A 20,846-nucleotide genomic window follows, 5' to 3' on the forward strand; every position below is an offset into this window, starting at 1 on the left:
GGCAACATTCAGCTCAGCACGGTCCACTCAGACTCAACACCCACGGAGAACAGACGGCGCGCGATCTGGCGACTATTTGTGAACACCAGCGTTCAGCCCAACATTCAGTTCGGTCTTAGAGAGATCTAGTTTACAAGTCCCAACAAGGAGTTTACACAAGTAAGTTCTGTGTGGTTTGGTGTCCTCTTAAAATACCTTTGTACAAAAGTCCCTGGAGACTGAATTGTATCTTGGCACCGCGACTCGGTACGAAACTGCACTGCAATGAGATTTTCAGAAAAAGCTCCCAAAAATACTATGTCTCTGACAGACGGGCCCCTCTGCAATGACATAAATCAAGACGTTGGAATACAGACAGTGCCCACGCTACAGGCGGACTGGACTGGACAGCACACATGGGGTCAGGCCAATTACAAGGTAATACCAGTCGAGAGTATCAGGTTTCACCACATATCTCTATTACATTACAAAACGTCTTGGAACACAAACCCACCCCAGTGCAGACGTATCTGGTCAACATCTGTTGTAGCCAAACGAAAGGAGGGAAAATACAGTCCATCATTGGCAGTTGAAGAGGACTAAGAAAGAGTGAAGGAGCTGGATAATAAGCCAACAAACCTTTGAGGTGGAGAGTTTAGGAGATTTGAATTGAAAAAAGCACTGTAATGATGAGTACAATAAACCTTTGGGAGGAATAAAAATAAACATCTGCAAATATTCCTCCTACGATCGTGTTGAAAAGATCAAGGAGAGAATCCTAACTTGCACCTTACATTGAATTCTTCAATCTCTCATTGCCATCAACGCATGACAAAGTGAAAGTTCAATTTAGGTGGAAGTTAGGATTCACCGTAGAAGTAGAATGATATCATACCAGTTCTGGGGGGGGGGGGGGGTCTGCCCCAAAGTGACATCAGAGATTGTGATTGGCTGTGAACCTGACTACTTCAGGTGGCAACAATCTGTCAACAACAACGACGACAGAGAGGAAGACGAACTGGATCTCCCTGATCGAAGTGTCTCCCGCATTGGCAGGTTATATCACGACAGACGTACTCAACTCTGTTTTCTGCAATAAACGGTGCTTAGGAGGGTGATATAAAACATGGAGTAATCTCACCGTGCCATTTGAGAGAAAAAATGATGATTACTACACAGAAGCACTAGCCTCACCATAATGATTTATATATAGCAGCAGCTGCAAATATTTCACTACATTATGTCTCACTACAAAATGTATGACCATATAAAGATGCTACATTCCCCATGCATATCTGGAACAGATTTGACCCATCTGTCCAAGTTGCCAAAGCCAGAAGCCAATGCATTCTGAACTGTACCTTATTAGGTCTACATCAACACAAATATCGTGACATACTTCTCCATCCCTCCATCCTCAGGGCTTCTTGGGCCGTCCATTGCGGGGCAGGTTTATATCGGTTACGATTGACTTTAAGGGTGTCTACTTGGTAGCAGCTGCAATGTCCTCTGAAATCGTGCATGGACTGTCTGATATAGTCAACAATTCACTAGAAAACCTTCATCAGTGGTGCTTTGGAAGAAGAAGAAATGTGTGTGTGTGTGTGTATGTAAGTGTAAATTGATCTGTTTACTCCGTTTGGACTGTACAGACCACCTACTTGGATCGAGTACACACACACACACACACACACATTTCTTCTTCTTCCAAAGCACCACTGATGAAGATTTTCTAGTGAATTGTTGACTATATCAGACAGACCATGATCGATTTCAGAGGACATTGCAGCTGCTACCGAGTAGACACCCTTAAAGTCAATCGTAACCGATATAAACAGTGAATCCTTCATCAGTAGTTTTGGAAAGTCCTTCTCAGTGAATGGGTATATGTACAGTATGGGTCACTGACCTGATACGAAGGATCCAGGAGGCATCTGGCTGTAGTTGGCTCCTCCCATGGGTAAGACTCCCAGGGGGGTGGGGGTGAAGGGAGGCCCAAAGTTCTGAGGAGTGGCGTAGGGTCCTGGAGGGATGGTCTGGAGGGAGAGGGGACAGATGGTTCATTTGATGATCAATCTTAAATCAAGTCATCAGAAGCCAGAATATCTTAACCAATGTGGGATTGTGTGTGTGTGTGTGTACGCTTGCATGCGTGTGTGCTCACCGGGGGCGGGTATGTGTCAGTGCCCTTGCTGGCCAGCCTGCTGAGGATGCTCCTCTCTGACATCTGCAGACGTGCGGCGATGGGCGGGACCCGGGACAGCGTGGCGGGGAGCCGTGTCACGTCAGCCTTCATGTCGCTCAGCAGCTCCTCCAACTGGTTCAGCACTGACATTACACCAACACAACGGTCAGTTTCCAGTTAACAGGCACCTCTTCATTTACTATTATTAAGTCGACCATCAACCATCTACTATTCAGTTCCACTGGGTTTGGGGGACATTATCCACTAGAAGTGGGACACATAGCGAACGTGAGTCACGGTGCACAGAGAATCCGGTGGGTTGGTGCTGGACTAGAACCAAAGCCTTCAAACTCTGCAGTCCGCCAGTATTGAACATTCCTTTTCAACATCATTTAACAGTTGAAAACGTACCAAGTATGTTGTCCTTTCAAATGAACAGTACAAACATACCAACTCTTCTGAGATTGTAACTCTATCCTGACGATGACATTGTGAAATGTTCGCCTCTGGCAGCAACAGTTCTGTGAGGCTTACTGGACAGATTTAGGTCAAAGAAACTTGAAAAAATATAGCCTGGGGGGGGGCTGTGTTTCTTTATCTGATATAAATGCGTACAGACAGACAGACACACACACACACACACACACACACACACACACACAATCCTCCCTCCACCCCCTTCCACACTCCCCCTCACCTTTATGCAGCACGGCATTGGCCGGTTTGTTCCCGGCCAGGGACTCCTTGCTGAGGTGTTGGTGGGACTCGGCCAGACACTCCACCTCGGCATAACGGGCGTTTAACGCCATGGCGGGGTGGACCGGGTCCTGGGTCATATTCAGGTAGGCTGCCCGTCTCAGTTGTTCCTCTATCACCAGGGCCTGCTCTAATAACTGGGGGGAGAGCGGGAGGGGAGAAGGGAGAGACAAGGAGAGTCAGTGTCACGTCTGCTCCCTCTCCGACTCTAGGTCACCAGGCTGCTCGTTATGGCGCACACTTGTCACCATCGTTATGCGCAACTGCGCGTCGTCAGACTCACCTGGACTCCATTGCTTCTCTGGTTACCTGCCCTATATATGTCACTCCCTTTGGTTCCTTCCCTATATATGTCACTCCCTTTGGTTCCTTCCCTATATATGTCACTCCCTTTGGTTCCTTCCCTATATATGTCACTCCCTTTGGTTCCTTCCCTATATATGTCACTCCCTTTGGTTCCTTCCCTATATATGTCACTCCCTTTGGTTCCTTCCCTATATATGTCACTCCCTTTGGTTCCTTCCCTATATATGTCACTCCCTTTGGTTCCTCCCCTATATATGTCACTCCCTTTGGTTCCTTCCCTATATATGTCCCTCCCTTTGGTTCCTTTCATATATATGTCACTCCCTTTGGTTCCTTCCCTATATATGTCACTCCCTTTGGTTCCTTTCCTATATATGTCCTTCCCTTTGGTTCCTTTCCTATATATGTCACTCCCTTTGGTTCCTTCCCTATATATGTCCTTCCCTTTGGTTCCTTCCCTATATATGTCACTCCCTTTGGTTCCTTCCCTATATATGTCCTTCCCTTTGGTTCCTTCCCTATATATGTCACTCCCTTTGGTTTCCTTCCCTTTGGTTCCTTATATATGTCACTCCCTTTGGTTCCTTCCCTATATATGTCCTCCCTTTGGTTCCTTCCCTATATATGTCACTCCCTTTGGTTCCTTCCCTATATATGTCACTCCCTTTGGTTCCTTCCCTATATATGTCACTCCCTTTGGTTCCTCCCCTATATATGTCACTCCCTTTGGTTCCTTCCCTATATATGTCCCTCCCTTTGGTTCCTTTCATATATATGTCACTCCCTTTGGTTCCTTCCCCAGGCATCATTGTTTCTGTTTCAGGTCTGTACGTTTTTCAAGGTTCTTGTTTTGTTTTATGTTACGTTTATTTGATTAAAACACTCCCTCCCTGAACTTGCTTCCCGACTCTCAGCGCATATCCTTACAGTCAGTTCTTTCCTTTAAAAAAATGTAACTAGGCAACAAATTCTTATTTACAACGACGGCCTAGGAACAGTGGGTTAACTGCCTTGTTCAGGGGCAGAAGGACAGATTTTGTCCTTGTCAGCTCTGGGATTCGATCGAACAACCAAGCGGTTACTGGTCCAACGTTTTAACCACTAGCCTACCCTGCTGGACCATCATAAAACTCTTCTGCTTTCTGACATGCAGTATATCTACAGTATCTACTGCACTTCATGGCAATACAGTTCTATTGGATTTCATTGACCTGAACTGTAATGAGGAAGATGTTAGAGATAGAAGGGAAGAGAGAGGAGAGAGATACCGTATAGGTGGGTGTGGGGTGAAGAGGAGGAGGAAAACGATAGATGACATGTTTGGAGAAATTCTAGAGATTATATTCATATTTACAGTTTTATTTTAGCCAGCTGTGATTTAGTCAACACCATAATTTGTGATTTTACTCAATTCGGGGGCAGAGAGAAAGAGAGACAGAGAGAGAGAGGACAGAGAAAGGAGAAAGAGACAGAGAGAAAGAGAGAGCGTGAGAGAGCGCGCGAGAGAGCGAGAGAGAGAGAGAGAGAGAGAGAGAGAGAGAGAGAGAGAGAGAGAGAGAGAGAGAGAGAGAGAGAGAGAGAATGCGGATGTTGAGGTCAGGGTATGAAACATGTGAGGCCGTCAAAAACAGGATGAGTGTCATTTCACAAATGCACCGGTCAGCAATACCAACCCGGTCTGTCAACCCAATATCTGTCTCTCATAGGGTCTGTCTTGTTCTTACATCCTTCAAACAGATGTTTTCTATTAGATATTATAAACTGGGTGGTTCAAGCCCAGAATGCTGATTGGCTGACAGCCATGGCATATCAGACCGCATACCACGGGTATGACAAAACCTGTATTTTTACTGCTCTAATTACGTTGGTAACCAGTTTATAATAGCAATAAGGCACCTCGGTTGGTTGTGAAATACGGCCAATATCGCAAGGCTAAGGGATGTATCCAGGAACTCTGCGTTGCGTCGGGTATAAGAACAGCCCTTGGCCGTGGTATGTTGGCCATATACCACACCTCCTCATCTCTTAATTGAATAGTACAAAAGCATGTCCTGAATCCTGACAGTCTTGTCTGTGTCATGGTTGTATTTGGTTGTGTCGTAGTTATGTTAGTTATGTTATGGTAATGTCATGTGATGTGTTGGATCCAGAGTGTTTCCAGGCCTTCGAGTTATGCTATGAAGGTTATACCATGCTACACTGTTATGCCATGTCACATTTTTTTTCACCCTATGTCATGTCATGTTATGTCATACTATGTCATGCTGTGTCACATGCTGTGGTGTCGCACCTTGAAGCGGCGGGCCAGGAACTTGTTCTTCATCTCCAGGAAGTTGCCCTTGTTGGCCTGCGACTTGAAGGGCTCGTTGACGATAGCAAACTGGGGATCGTTCTGGATGTCCTGCCACCTCGCGTACCCATGACTGACGCGCAGGGGTCAAGGGTCATACAGCTCAATACACCAGTAGTCAAAGCAATACCTAGTCTGTCAGTAGTAATAAGAATTTTAGCACAACTTCTATGAATAGGGCAATTCTCATCAAGTGTATTCCTACTGAATCCTTTCAGATCTTTATTGTTTCTTGTGGTAGGAGGGCTAGGGTTGGATTCGATATTTGGCATTCTAGTCAAAGTCATGCAAATAGAACAGAATGGACTGTTCCAATCCCTATTTCATGTGTAGATTCCTGCAGATACAATCTAATACCTCTCTGCTACACAAATGCACCGGCGGGTGGACTTCACACGAAGCCACTGCCGCAGCATGACAGATAAATAAACACGACAAGAAGGTCTCCGCGGCAACCGCCGTCAAGGATACAGTACAATTCCCGCCAGCAGCCAGAAGTCGTGTCGCCGGTGCCAGATCTCATTCATCTTCCCGGAGGAGATGGCGGCCCGCTCCTCGTTCTGCCACAGCGTATGCAGCTCTGCAGGGTGAAACGTCAGCATAACGTTGGGTCAGTGTTATAGCATCCACGTAACGTTGTGTCAATGTCATAACAAACAGTGATACGGACTCAGTGTATTATGCCACTGTATGTTGCTCAGCACAGGGACAGCAGCATAACGCTGTGTCAATGTTAAAACAACATCTGATGCTGAGTTTGATCCACCACTGTGTGCAGCTCTTTGTGGGAGATCATCAGTATAACGTTGAATTCATGTTGAAACAACCCATGACACAGTGAGTTCTGCCTCTAAACTGGGTGGTTCGAGCCCTGAATGCTGATTGGCTGACAGCCATGATATATCAGACCGCATACCACGGGTATGACAAAACATGTATTTTTACTGCTCTAATTACATTGGTAACCAGTTTATAATAGGAATAAGGCACCTCGGGGAGTTGTGATATACGGCCAATATTGCAAGGCTAAGGGATGTATCCAGGAACTCCGCGTTGGGTCGGGTATAAGAACAGTCCTTAGCCATGGTATATTGGCCATATACCACACCTCCTCGGGCCTTATTGCTTAACTGAATAGTACAAAAGCATGTCCTGAATCCTGACAGTCTTGTCTGTGTCATGGTTGGATTTTTTTGTGGTAATGTTGTGCTCTAATTATGTTGGTAACCAGTTTATAATAACAACAAGGCACCTCGGGGGTTTGTGATATATGGCCAATATATCACGGCTTAGGGCTGTGTCCGCTCTAATACACAGTACCAGACATGACATATGATAGGGCTCATTTACCCGTGAAGCCCCCATCGGCGATGTTGAACATGAAGCGCCGTCGCTCGGGGGGGGTGATGGGGGGTTTTGGCAAGGCATCTTTGGCAACCTCCTCCTTCGCCACTTCTTTCCCAGCATCCTTTTCACCTTTTACTTCCTCTGTGAGCAGTAAAAACACAAGCCAGTTCATTCAGAGTAGTGGATGCCGTTGAACTATACCTAATAGTCTATACCTTTCTACCGGTGACTAGTCAGTGAGTCACTAACTAACTAACTGACATGTACAGACGGACGGACGGACAGGTGAGGTCACTCACCTTTCATCACGTCAGAGGGTTGCTGTCGCTCCATCCTTTCCATGTCGTCTGGCCCTTCTGTGGGGACAGGGGCCTCCTCACTCTTCTCCATGTCCTTTTCCTTGTTGTTCTTCTCTTTCTCCTCCTCCACCTTCTCTCCAGGTGAGAGCGTTACACTACCTGGTTTCTCATGTTTGACCTCCGACCTTTGCTTAGTTGTTTCTCCGAAGGACCCCTCCTCCTTACTCTCCTCCTCAACTTTCTTCTCCTCCACTAGGGCCGGAAGGGTGTCAGTCGTTTTGGTTTCTTTCCCCTCCTTCTCCTCTTTCGTACCCTTCTCCTCCTTGTCTGTTCTTGTGCAAGGGGATAATTCTTGTAGTGCTTCTTTGGTAGTGATTAGAGTCTGGGGACATGACAAAATGTTCAGTGACAGTTATTGGTAGCAAGATGTATTAAGACCGTGTAATTAATAACGTTCAATCTCTCACCTCTTCAGGGTCTGCACTCTTGTTGCTCTCTTCCTCCTTCCCCTCGTTCTTCTCCTTCTCGCCATCTTGCTCTGGCTCAGATGAGGCCTTACCCTCCTCATCTTCCTCTTCCTTCTCTCCATCTTTCCCGTTCTTCTCTAGTTTGTCCGACGGAGCAGGGGTAGCTGAACACAACACACATGCAAGGGGGTCATTTCTTACTCACTCGCACACTCACTCGCACAGACACACTCGCAACCAGACACAGACACACACACACACACACACACACACACAGTGGGAGAGATGATGACCTTCTTGGACTGTGATTCAGACGCGTTGGTGGCTGGCTGGCACAGGAGCACAGCGTGATGATTCAATCACAATTTATGATATTTATGATATTGTCTGGATAGATGGCCACATCTTTGAACTTCAAAGAGCACGGAACATCCTGAACTCGTACCTCCAGCCCTCGACAGGACAGCGGCTTACAGGAGATTCCACTTGTCTCCTGGAAAGGGATTAAAACTGGACCTTATGTTGTGAGTGTTTGTGCAACTTCAATTGTTGTGTTCGGGTTTGTTTCAAGAGATTAGAAATGCATTATATCCATTAATTATGACTTATTGCAATTTACAGTTGAAGTCGGAAGTTTAGGTACACCTCAGACAAACACATTTAAACTCAGTATTTCGAAATCCCTGACATTTAGTCCAAGTAAAAATTCCCTGTCTTTGGTCAGTTAGGATCACCACTTCATTTTAAGAATGTGAAATGTCAGAATAATAGTAGAGTGAATGATTTATTTCAGCTTTTATTTCTTTCATCATTCCCAGTGGGTCAGAAGTTTACATACACTCAATTAGTATTTGGTAGCATTGCCTTTAAATTGTTTAACTTGGGTCAAGCATTTCACGTAGCCTTCCACAAGCTACTCACAATAATTTGGGTGAATTTTGGCCCATTCCTCCTGACAGAGCTGGTGTAACTGAGTCAGGTTTGTAGGCCTCCTTGCTCGCATGTGCTTTTTCATGTCTGCCCACAAATGTTATATAGGATTGATGTCAGGGCTTTGTGATGGCCACTCCAATACCTTGACTTTGTTGTCCTTAAGCCATTTTGCCACAACTTTGGAAATATGCTTGGGGTCATTGTCCATTTGGAAGACCCATTTGCAACCAAGCTTTAACTTCCCGACTGATGTCTTCAGATAATTTTCCTTCATCATGATGCCATCTATTTTGTGAAGTGCACCAGTCCCTCCTGCAGCAAAGCACCCACACAATATGATGCTTCCACCCCCGTGCTTCCCAGTTGGGATGGTGTTCTTTGGCTTGCAAGCCTCCCCCTTTTTCCTCCAAACATAACAATGGTCATTATGGCCAAACAGTTCTATTTTTGTTTCATTTGCACTTTTCGCACCAAAGTACGTTCATCTCTAGGAGACAGAACGCGTCTCCTTCCTGAGCGGTATCACGGCTGAGTGGTCCCATGGTGTTTACACTTGCATACTATTGTTTGTACAGATGAACGTGGTACCTTCAGGCGTTTGGAAATTGCTCCCAAGGATGAACCAGGTCTTGACTGATTTCTTTTGATTTTCCCATGATGTCAAGCCAAGAGGCACTGAGTTTGAAGGTAGGCCTTGAAATACATCCACAGGTACACCTCCAATTGACTCAAATTATGTCAATTAGCCTATCAGAAGCTTGTAAAGCCATGACATCATTTTCTGGAATTCTCCAAGCTGTTTAAAGGCACAGTCAACTTAGTGTATGTAAACTTCTGACGCACTGGAATTGTGATACAGTAAATTATAAGTGAAATAATCTGTCTGTTAACAATTGAAAAATTACTTGTGTCATGCACAAAGTAGATGTCCCAAACGACTTGCCAAAACTATAGTTTTTTAAGAAGAAATTTGTGGAGTGGTTGAAAAACTAGTTTTAATGACTCCAACCGAAGTGTATGTAAACTTCCGACTTCAACTGTATGTATTCTGCATTGATGGATTTTCAGGGTGACCGGTTTGACCGGTTTCAGGCATTTTCCTGTTCTCCGGTCATGACCCGGTCATGACATTCAAACTTAATTGAGTTGATTTGACTCATATCTGGGTGTGATGTCATGTGTTATGTTTTTCAACAGCAGAATGCTGAGTCATGTTTATTTAGGGTGGGGGTGACTTAAGTTTTTTCCCTGGATACAATGTCAGCGTTTTTTCTGGTAAAATGTGCCAGTATTACAATCTCCTGGTATACGCAGTATGCTATATATTTAGACTTGGTTTATTTCATCGATATTTCATCGAGCCCCATGTGTGTACAGGCGCATTCACTCAGAAATTATTCTAAACTGAAGACGCATGTAACCACGTGAAGTCTTAGCCTATTGGTGATTGGTCATTTACTCTGTGTTATTCTGTAGCGTATCACGCATTTCATGTAGCATTTATCCTCATAATAATGGAGTCAGATTGATGAATGTAGCCTACTGTTGTTTCCACACAGTTATCACTTGAGTGCCCTCTGCTGGGCATCCTGTGAGCTGCGCGAGTGTCTTTGTTCACCCACCTGGTTTTGAGGTGCAGGGGGTGTTGTCTGAGGTACAGCTGGGGTCAGGGGTGGGCGTAGCGGTCTTCATGGTCCCTCCAGGGGAGGAGGCTCTGGAGGAAGAAGACACACTGACCTCTGGTCTCAGGGCCTCTGGCTTCATCTCTGGCTTCAGTTCTGGAAGACTCCACCGCCCATTGATGTGCTCAAACTCCTGGATCTGAGGAAGGGGATTGTGACAAAATCAAGCAATAAAGTATTTTATTCTGTTCTGTTCTAATTCTATTCTAGCCAACAGTCCCTTTCCCTTGGAAAGATGTTGACCCTAATTTTCTGTCTATTATCGTTATGTTACAAGGAAGTCACAGCCTGGGAAAATGTCTTAGTGGAAACGAAAGAAGTTAAAATATCTGTATTTCCTCACACGATTCTGGTCTGATTCTGGACTGATTTTGGTCTGACAGGTCTGAATCAATTAAAGCTTCGCCAAAAAACAGACAATTGCAATTGGTTGAAATGTAGCTAGCCTGTTAGCTTAGCATTGTGGTTTCTAAGATACACTTTGACCCCTGACCTTCTTCTTGACCAGGGACATGACCCCGATGCGGGTGAGCACAGGCTGCCGACACAGGCCCTCCCTCGGCACGCCGTCGGCAAACGTCTCGGCACCGTCGGCCACGGGCTCACACAGGTGACGCATGAACAGGGAGACATACGCCCTGGAAAAGGGAAAGGGAGGAGAAAGGGAGGAGATTGATACATAAGTGAGGGAGAGAGAACAGACCGGCAGCAACATTGTAGCATGAAGAGCTCAGTGTAAGCTCATACTTTAGCCTGCCTATGACTCAAACAATAAGGACGCCATGCTATATCAGTCCCACTTCGCTCACTTGAACTCCTTCTCACTCTTGCCCCTCAGGTCTCTGACCAGCCACTGGCAGGAGAAGGCGTCCTGTGCGGGCATGCCCCAACGCATCACCGCGTTTAGGAAGGCTTTCCTCTGGCGCGTGTTGAAGCCCAATACCTAGAGGGCAGAGAGGGCATTAGGACTTCATAACACATTCATAACCATACACTACCGTTCAGAAGTTTGGGGTCACTTAGAAATGTTCTTGTTTTTGAAAGAAAAGCATCTTGTCCATTAAAACGACATCAAATTGATCAGAAATACAGTGTAGACATGGTTCATGTTGTAAATTACTATTGTAGCTGGAAATGACCGATTTTATAAAAATGGAATATCTACATAGGCGTACAGAGGCCCATTATCAGCAACCATCACTCCCGTGTTCCAATGCCACGTTGTGTTAGCTAATCCAAGTTGATCATTTTAAAAGGCTAATTGATCATTTTTGCAATTATGTTAGCACAGCTGAAAACTCTTGTTCTTATTTAAGAAGCAATAAAACTGGCCTTCCTTAGACTATATTACTTAGTTGAGTATCTGGAGCATCAGCATTTGTGGGTTCGATTACAGGATCCTGAAACAAACAACTTTCTTCTTTCGTCAGGATCCTTTCAACTTTCGTCAGTCTATCCTTGTTCTGAGAAATGAAGGCTATTCCATGCGAGAAATTGCCAAGAAACTGAAGATCTCGTACAACGCTGTGTACTACTCCCTTCACAGAATAGCGCAAACGGACTCTAACCAGAATAGAAAGAGGAGTGGGAGGCCCCGGTGCGTACTTAAGGAGATGAAGTGAACCTACATAAGGAGATGGAGGGAACTTACTTAAGGAGATGAAGCGAACCTACATAAGGAGATGGAGGGAACTTACTTAAGGAGAGGAAGGGAACGTACATAAGGAGATGAGGGGAACTTACTTAAGGAGAGGAAGGGAACGTACATAAGGACATCATAAAATATAGTTGAAGTCGGAAGTTTACATACACTTAGGTTGGAGTCATTAAAACCCATTTTTCAACCACTCCACAAAATTCTTGTTAACAAACTATAGTTTTGGCAAGTCGATTGGGTGCATGACACAAGCCATTTTTCCAACAATTGTTTATAGACAGATTATTTCACTTAGAATTCACTGTATCACAATTCCAGTGGGTCAGAAGTTTACATACACTAAGTTGACTGTGCCTTTAAACAGCTTGGAAAATTCCAGAAAATGATGTCATGGCTTTAGAAGCTTCTGATAGGCTAATTGACATCCTTCGAATCAATTGGAGGTGTACCTGTGGATGTATTTCAAGGCCTTCCTTCAAACTCAGTGCCTCTTGGCTTGACATCATGGGAAAATCAAAAGAAATCAGCCAAGACCTCAGAAACAAATTGTAGACCTCCACAAGTCTGGTTCATCCTTGGGAGCAATTTCCAAATGCCTGAAGGTACCACGTTCATCTGTACAAACAATAGTACGCAAGTGTAAACACCATGGGACCACGCTGCAGTCATATCGCTCAGGAAGGAGACACGTTCTGTCTCCTAGAGATGAACATACTTTGGTGCGAAAAGTGCAAATCAATCCCAGAACAACAGTAAAGGACCTTGTGAAGATCCTGGAGGAAACAGGTACAAAAGTATCTATATCCACAGTAAAACAAGTCCTATATCGACATAACCTGAAAGGCCGCTCAGCAAGTAAGAAGCCACTGCTCCAAAACCGCCATTAAAAAAAACAGACTACGGTTTGCAACTGCACATGGGGACAAAGATCATAGTTTTTGGAGAAATTTCCTCTGGTCTGATGAAACAAAAATAGAACGGTTTGGTCATAATTACCATCGTTATGTTTGGAGGGAAAAGGGGGAGGCTTGCAAGCCGAAGAACACCATCCCAACTGTGAAGCACGGGGGTTGAAGCATCATGTTTTGGGGGTGCTTTGCTGCAGGAGGGACTGGTGCACTTCACAAAATAGATGGCATCATGAGGGAGGAAAATTCTGTGGTTCTATTGAAGCAACATCTTGGTCGCAAATGGGTTTTCCAAGTGGACAATGACCCCAAGCATACTTCCAAAGTTCTGGCAAAATGACTTAAGGACAACAAAGTCAAGGTATTGGAGTGGCCATCACAAAGACCTGACCTCAATCCTATAGAACATTTGAATACAAACCTTACTCAGCTCTGTCAGGAGGAATGGGCCAAAATTCACCCAACTTATTGTGGGAAGCTTGTGGAAGGCTACCTGAAACGTTTGACCCAAGTTAAACAATTGAAAGGCAATGCTACCAAATACTAATTGAGTGTATGTAAACGTCTGACCCACTGGGAATGGGATGAAAGAAATAAAAGCTGAAATAAATCATTCTCTCTACTATTATTCTGACATTTCACATTCTTAAAATATAGTGGTGATCCTAACTGACCTAAGGCAGGGAATGTTTACGAGGATTAAATGTCAGGAATTGTGAAAAACGGATTTTAAATGTATTTGGAAAGGTGTACGTAAACTTCCGACATCAACTGTATAATATCCATAACCCCTATACAGAAAGTATAAATTCTTATGTCAACAAGAATAGCAGATAAGTTGTTGTCTCTAACCTCCAAGTTTCCCCCTACTCTGGCCAACAGGGGGGGAAGTGGCTTGTCTCTCTCGTTCCTCATCTGGCGACGGGACTGTCGGCGAGAACCTGGACGAAGATAGAGAGAATATGAAGGGGGGGTGAGAGAGAGAGAGAGAGAGAGAGAGAGAGAGAGAGAGAGAGAGAGAGAGATATAGAGAGAAAGAGAGAAAGAGAGAAAGAGAGATAGAGAGAGAGAAGGAGGAAATCAGGAGGGTAAGCAGCATAGTCATTATGGTACTTGAGTGAAGCAGCCATAACATATGAAATCTAATCATCCATCTGTTACAGGGGTGTCAAAGTCAATTCCTGGAGGGCTGTGTGTCTGCTGGTTTTCGATATTTCCTTTAAACTTCTGTCCAATTAGCCCTAGACAACCTGGTGAGGGGAGTTCCTTACTAATCAATCAAGTACAAGGGAGGAGCTAAAACCAGCAGACCTTTGGCCGTCAAGGACACGAGTTTAACACGTGATCCATCCCAACACATTCAACAGAAGAGGCTTCATTCCAAATGTGTTTGTGCCTTGTGTACTTAGGCATACCTTCTGGCCTCTCATCGAAGTCTTCATCCTCCTCCTCAGAGCCCACAGAGTACTCGGACTGGTTATCTGAAATACCAGCATGCCACTCTGAAACAGCACATGGTGTACCGTCAATAGGCTAGGCCCACTGGCCCCATGCGGCTACCATTAGCAATACTTTAGCAATACCTAACGTATAGCACAGAGACCATATTACATGATCTAATTCTAGCAAAGAGCACAGCTTTTATTTAAAACAATCATGGATGAACCAATATATGGGCCAATACAAAGTAGGAGGAGTCCAACCCTTCTTTAATTATAAAAAAGAAGAAGTTATTCAGAATGCCTAAGGTGTGACAGTACAAAATGGCCCATGTTGTCATATGGATGCATGCTAATAACATAAACGACACCTCCATCCATCTCCATGACAACCAGGACTGATGGTTCCCAACTACCTACCTTGGTCCTCCTGTGCTGCGTCGTTGTAGTTGACAGGCTTTCGGTTCCTCTTGCCCTTGCCCAGTTTACTAGCCAGGTCCTCCTGTTGTTGCTCATAGTGATGTCTCAGCAGCTTCTCCCAGTATTCGGGGTCCACACACTCTTCCTGCTTAATGATCTCACGCTCCACCTCCTCAATCTGGATACACACATGCAAGAACATGGAAGTAAAGTTTACATACAACCAGTGTGATACAATCTACTTATAAACCCGTATAATAGCTCAATGGACAGTGTTAACAGTTTACACATAGATAAATATTTTTTAAAGTACATTAAAGTGCCATACACATTTTTGTATACATTAAAGCATACAAAAACAGTAATGTTATCTATCACTTCTCTCTCCAACAGCTTTTCTCCATCGCTCTCTCTGTACATCACCTTATCCTCTCAAACCATGTAGCCAGGTACTTTGAAGGAGCTGAGGTATTCCCCAACTGCCCCCCCCCCCCCAAAACCTCACCTCTCCCTTCCCTCTCTCTCTCCTTCCCACTCTCCCTCCTTCCCTTTCTCACCTTATCCTCCTCTCGAACCATGTAGCGGGCCACTTTGAAGGAGCTGAGGTATTCGTTCATGTTCTGCATGTCTGTGTCGTCTGTAGCGTCCTGGCTCCGGTCCAGCAGTCTCTCGATGGCTGAGCTGTCATAGTGGATCACACTGCCCTCATCATCCCTGTTGTCCCCCGCTGGACAGCGTATAGGAGAGAGAGGGGACATACGTGGTGGTGAGAGGACTTGGGGAATAGAAAACGGTGGTGAAACACAGATTAGGATGTGACTAAAATCGATCTATATAAAGATGTATGTAACAACCCCCAAAATGCAATGTATTACAGAATTCTCCCAAATCTCTGACATCTAAACATATACCCAAAATAAATGTCCTATCCTTGCATTTCTTCCTCTGAAATCCCTCCATCCTCCTCCTGCTCCTCCTCTATCCTTCCAACTCCCCCCTCCCCCTTTCTCCTATCCTCCTCCCATCCCCCACAATCGATCATCAATCAAATCAAACCAATCAACAATTGTCACTTACATTCTATCTCGTCCTTGAAGAGTTCCTCGGTGCCGAACTTGAGGATGTCGTCCAGTTCCTGTTTGGACATGGATCCAGCCTTGGAGCCCAGGCCGGGCCTCACCACCAGGTGGGTCAGCATCATCTTCCTCTTTGCCACCTGAGTGATGCGCTCCTCCACACTGGCACGGGTCACAAAACGGTAGATCATCACCTTGTTGGCCTGCCCGATGCGGTGGGCGCGACTGAATGCCTTGTGAGGGAGAAGGAGGGAGAAGAGGAGGGAGGAAAGAGTGAGATAGGTAGGGAATGGACACAGAATGAGGGAGAGAGAAAAGGGATTAAGGAATTAACCATTAAATCAAATCAAATTGTATATGTCACATGCTCCGAATACAACAGGTGTAGTAGACCTTACAGTGAAATGCTTACTTACAAGCCCTTAACCAACAATGCAGTTTTAAGAAAACACCTAAAAAAAGTAAGAGATAAGAATAACAAATCATTAAAGAGCAGCAGTAAATAACAACAGCAGGGCTATATAAAGGAGGTACCGGTACAGAGTCAATGTGTGGGGGCACCGGTGTCGAGGTAATTGAGATAATATGTACATGTAGGTAGAGTTATTCAAGTGACTATGCATAGATAATACCAGAGTAGCAGCAGCGTAGAATAGGGGGGAATAGTGCCTTGCGGTCGGAGGCAGAGAAGTTGCCATAACAGGCAGTGATGCAACCACTCAGGAAGCTCTCGATGGTGCAGCTGTAAAACCTTTTGAGGATCTGAGGACCCATGCCAAATCTTTCAGTCCCCTGAGGAGGAATAGGTTTTGTCATGCCCTCTTCATGACTGTCTTGCTGTGCTTGGAACATGTTAGTGTGTTAGTGATGTGGACGCCAAGGAACTTGAAGCTCTCAACCTGCTCCACTACAGCCCTGTCGATGAGAATGGGGGCGTGCTCAGTCCTCCTTTTCCTGTTGTCCACAATCATCTCCTTTGTCTTGATCACATTGGGGGAGAGATTGCTGTCCTTGCACCACACTGTCAGGTCTCTGACCTCCTTCCTATAGGCTGTCTCATCGTTGTCTGTGATCACTGTTGTGTCATCAGCAAACTTAATGATGGTGTTGGAGTCATACCTGGCTGTGCAGTCATGATTGAACAGGGAGTACAGGAGGGGACTGAGCACGTACCCCTGAGGGGCCATTGTGTTGAGGATCAGCGTGGCAGATGTGTTGTTACCTACCTTTACCACCTGAGGACGGCCCGTCAGGAAGTCCAGGATCCAGTTACAGAGGGAGGTGTTTAGTCCCAGGGTCCTTAGCTTAGTGATGAGCTTTGAGGGCACTATGGTGTTGAACGCTGAGCTGTAGTCAATGAATAGCATTCTCACATAGGTGTTCCTTTTGTCCAAGTATGAAAGGGCAGTGGGGAGTGCAATAAAGATGGCATAATCTGTGGATCTGTTGGTGCAGTATGCAAATTGGAGTGGGTCTAGGGTTTCTGGGATAATGGTGTTGATGTGAGCCATGACCAGCCTTTCAAAGCACTTCATGGCTATAGACGTGAGTGCTACGGGTCGTTAATCATTTAGGCAGGTTACCTTAGTGTTCTTGGGAACAGGCACTATGGTGGTCTGCTTGAAACATGTTGGTATTACAGACTCAGACAGGGAGAGGTTGAAAATGTCAGTGAAGACACTTGCTAGTTGGTCAGCGCATGCTCGCAGTACACGTCCTGGTCATCCGTCTGGCCCTGCAGCCTTGTGAATGTTGACCTGTTTAAAGGCCTTAATCACGTTGTCTGCGTAGAGCGTGATCACACACTCATCCGGAACAGCTGATGCTCTCATGCATGTTTCAGTGTTACTTGCCTCGAAACAAGCCTCAAAGTTATTTAGCTCGTCTGGTCGGCTTGTGTCACTGGGCAGCTCTCGGCTGTGCTTCCCTTTGTAGTCTGTAATATTTTGCAGGCCCTGCCACATCCGACGAGCATCGGAGCCGGTGTAGTACGATTCAATCTTGGTCCTGTATTGACGCTTTGCCTGCTTAATGGTTCATCGGAGGGCATAGCGGGATAGCTTATAAGCTTCCGGGTTACTCCTCAATGCCATCGGAAAAATCCCGGAACATATTCCAGTTTGTGCCAGAAAAACAGTCCTGTAGTTTAGCATCTGCTTCATCTAACCACTTTTTTTATAGACCGAGTCACTGGTGCTTCCTGCTTTAATTTTTGCTTATAAGCAGGAATCAGGAGGATATAATTCTGGTCAGATTTTCCAAATGGATGGGGAAGGAGAGCTTTGTACACGTCTTTGTGTGTGGAGTAAAGGTGGTCTTGAATTATTTTCCCTCTGGTTGCACATTTAATATACTGATAGAAATTAGGTAAAACTGATTTAAGTTTCCCTGCATTAAATTCACCGGCCACTAGGAGTGCCACCTCTGGATGAGTGTTTTCATGTTTGCTTATGGCGGTATACAGCTCATTGAGTGCGGTTTTAGTGCCAGCATTGGTCTGTGGTGGTATGTAGAAAATTACAAAAAATACAGATGAAAACTCTCTAGGTAGATAGTGTGGTCTACAGCTTATCATGAGATACTCTACCTCAGGCGAGCAAAACCTAGAGACTTCCTTAGATATCATGCACCAGCTGTATGTTCTTAATATCATAGTTCAGCCACGACTCAGTGAAACATAAGATATTACAGTTTTTAATGTCCCGTTGGTAGGTATATACGTGCTTTCTGTTCGTCCCATTTATTTTCCAGCGATTAAACATTAGCTAGCAGGATGGAAGGCAAAGGCAGATTAGCCATTTATTTACTGTTTGTATGATGTTTAAAGAGCAAAAATGAAGTGCATGGAAATGTATGTAAATTCTACATGAATGTCCTTAAAACTTGTTTTTTTTCTCGATAATGGAAATTATTTCAACATTCAAGTGACAGTCTACCTGGATGTCATTGTGGGGGTTCCAGTCTGAGTCGAAGATGACAACAGTGTCTGCTGTGGCCAGGTTAATACCCAGACCCCCTGCCCTGGTGGAGAGCAGGAAACAGAATTGAGGAGCACCAGGAGCTGAGAGAGTGAGACAGAGGGAAAGAGAGAGAGAAGGAGATAGAGAAAGTGAGATGGGGGGAGAGAAATACATTGGGTTAGACACTGATAATGAGAAGGGGGAAAAAAAAAATCGCAATGTTCCCTTTCATCTAAATGGAAATATTTGTATTTGTTTCTAGAACCTGCAGTAGACTGAGCGTCTCCCTCACCATTGAACCTGTCTATGGCCTCCTGTCTCAGAGCTCCTGTGACTCCTCCGTCGATCCTCTCGTACTTATAACCCTCAAAGTCCAGGAAGTCCTCCAACAGGTCCAACATCTTAGTCATCTACCAGGGAGGGAGGAGAGAGGGAGGAGAGCAGGAGAGAGAAGAGAAATGGTTACGGAACTGCTAACAGCGCGCATGTTGGTATTTGCATGTGTGTGTGCGTGTGTGTACCAACCTGTGAGAAGACTAGCACCCGGTGTCCCTGGTCCTTCAGTTTCCTCATCATCTTCTGCAACAGAGTCAGTTTCCCAGAAGCCTTTGTGAGGTCCATGCCCTCGTACGCTCCGCTCGCCGTCTTGCGGGCTTCCTAATACCATGGTAAAGACAACACACCATGGTCATGTGATGACATATAACTCAGACATTATATATAGATATAACTTCTTTATGGAACTTGAATAACTGAAAGAAGGTAAACTCTTTCATTTCCATGAACATTTGTGGTCATGTTTACATTAATGCATATTCCTAGGTCCCCCCCCCTTAGACTGAAATAATAGGCTGAATACAATTGTAGCTATACTACTCAAACCTACCAGAATGTGTCACCATTTTGCAATTCAGAGGTGAATTACAGTGTCCTTACTGTTGAAAATGTGACTTAAGATAATATACACTAATATTGAGTTGCACCCTTATTTGCCTTCAGGACAGCCTCAATTCGTCAGGACATGGATTACTAGGTGTCGAAAGCGTTCCACAGGGATGCTGGCCCATGTTGACTCCAATGCTTCCCACAGTTGTGTCAAGTTGGCTGGATGTCCTTTGGGTGGTGGACCATTACTGGTACACACGTGAAACTGTTAGGAGGGAAAAGCCCAGCAGCATTGCAGTTCTTGACACACTGAAACCAATGCGCCTGGCACCTCCTACCATAACCCGTTCAAAGGCCACTTAAATCTTTTGTCTTGCACAGTCACTGTCTGAATGGCACACATACACAATCCATGTCTCAATTGTCTCAAGGCTTAAACATCCTTCTTTAACCTGTCTCTTCACCTTCATCTACACTGATTAAAGTGGATTTAACAGGTGACATCAACAAGGGACCATAGCTTTCACCTTAATTAATGAGTCTGACACGAAGGGTATAATGTTGCTCCCAGACAAGGCCCAAATCCCCATCATTCACATGAAGAAAATAAGCAAATACAGCGGGCGCAAATCAGGGTGCCTTGTGAGAATTCGTCGGCAAGAGGGTAACTCACCTCTACCATCTGTTCTATTAGCGTGCAAACACTGGAGAAAACACTGGATGGGCTCTGTTCGAGACTATCCTACCAATGGGACATTAAAAACTGTAATATCTTATGTTTCACCAAGTCGTGGCTGAACAACGACACGGATAATATACAGTTGGCTGTGTATTCCGTACATCGGCAGGACAGAACAGCTACGTCTGGTAGGGTTGGGGTTTGTGTCTATTTGTAAATAACAGCTGGTGCGCGATGTCTAATATTAAGGTAGGCTCGAGGTATTGCTCGTCTGAGGTAGAGTACAACATAATAAGCTGTAGACCACACTATCTACCAAGATAAGCTGTAGACCACTCTATCTACCATATTTTTCATAGCCGTCTATTTACCACCACAAACCGAAACTGGCAGTAAGACCGCATTCAATGAGCTGTATAAGGCCATAAGTAAACAAGAAAATGCTCATCCAGAAGCGGCGCTCCTAGTGGTCGGGGACTTTAATACAGGCAAACTTAAATCCATTTTATCTCATTTTT

The 20,846-nt window shown here is 44.9% G+C and overlaps 1 protein-coding gene across 4 annotated transcripts in view; it reads right to left on the bottom strand.

The window, feature by feature from the left end:
• The window catches only part of LOC124008723 (chromodomain-helicase-DNA-binding protein 3-like), a 54,942-nt gene that overhangs the window by 12,475 nt on the left and 21,621 nt on the right, over positions 1-20,846 (bottom strand). For 3 of the 4 annotated variants that reach the window (XM_046320240.1, XM_046320238.1, XM_046320237.1), the window contains exons 20-38: positions 19,290-19,421; positions 19,057-19,174; positions 18,741-18,865; positions 15,806-16,037; positions 15,286-15,455; positions 14,729-14,906; positions 14,285-14,371; positions 13,722-13,810; positions 11,114-11,247; positions 10,798-10,942; positions 10,245-10,443; positions 7,690-7,853; positions 7,223-7,604; positions 6,927-7,064; positions 6,048-6,156; positions 5,517-5,649; positions 2,862-3,057; positions 2,144-2,307; positions 1,889-2,015 (exon numbers count right to left, since the gene is read on the bottom strand). In XM_046320240.1, the coding sequence (XP_046176196.1) occupies positions 1,889-2,015; positions 2,144-2,307; positions 2,862-3,057; positions 5,517-5,649; positions 6,048-6,156; positions 6,927-7,064; positions 7,223-7,604; positions 7,690-7,853; positions 10,245-10,443; positions 10,798-10,942; positions 11,114-11,247; positions 13,722-13,810; positions 14,285-14,371; positions 14,729-14,906; positions 15,286-15,455; positions 15,806-16,037; positions 18,741-18,865; positions 19,057-19,174; positions 19,290-19,421 (3,022 nt within the window). The remainder of the gene's footprint in view (positions 1-1,888; positions 2,016-2,143; positions 2,308-2,861; positions 3,058-5,516; positions 5,650-6,047; positions 6,157-6,926; positions 7,065-7,222; positions 7,605-7,689; positions 7,854-10,244; positions 10,444-10,797; positions 10,943-11,113; positions 11,248-13,721; positions 13,811-14,284; positions 14,372-14,728; positions 14,907-15,285; positions 15,456-15,805; positions 16,038-18,740; positions 18,866-19,056; positions 19,175-19,289; positions 19,422-20,846) is intronic. The other variant, XM_046320239.1, reaches the window with a different exon arrangement.

This window comes from Oncorhynchus gorbuscha, linkage group LG21 (genome assembly GCF_021184085.1).
Source record: "Oncorhynchus gorbuscha isolate QuinsamMale2020 ecotype Even-year linkage group LG21, OgorEven_v1.0, whole genome shotgun sequence".
NCBI classification, from domain to species: Eukaryota; Metazoa; Chordata; class Actinopteri; order Salmoniformes; family Salmonidae; genus Oncorhynchus; species Oncorhynchus gorbuscha.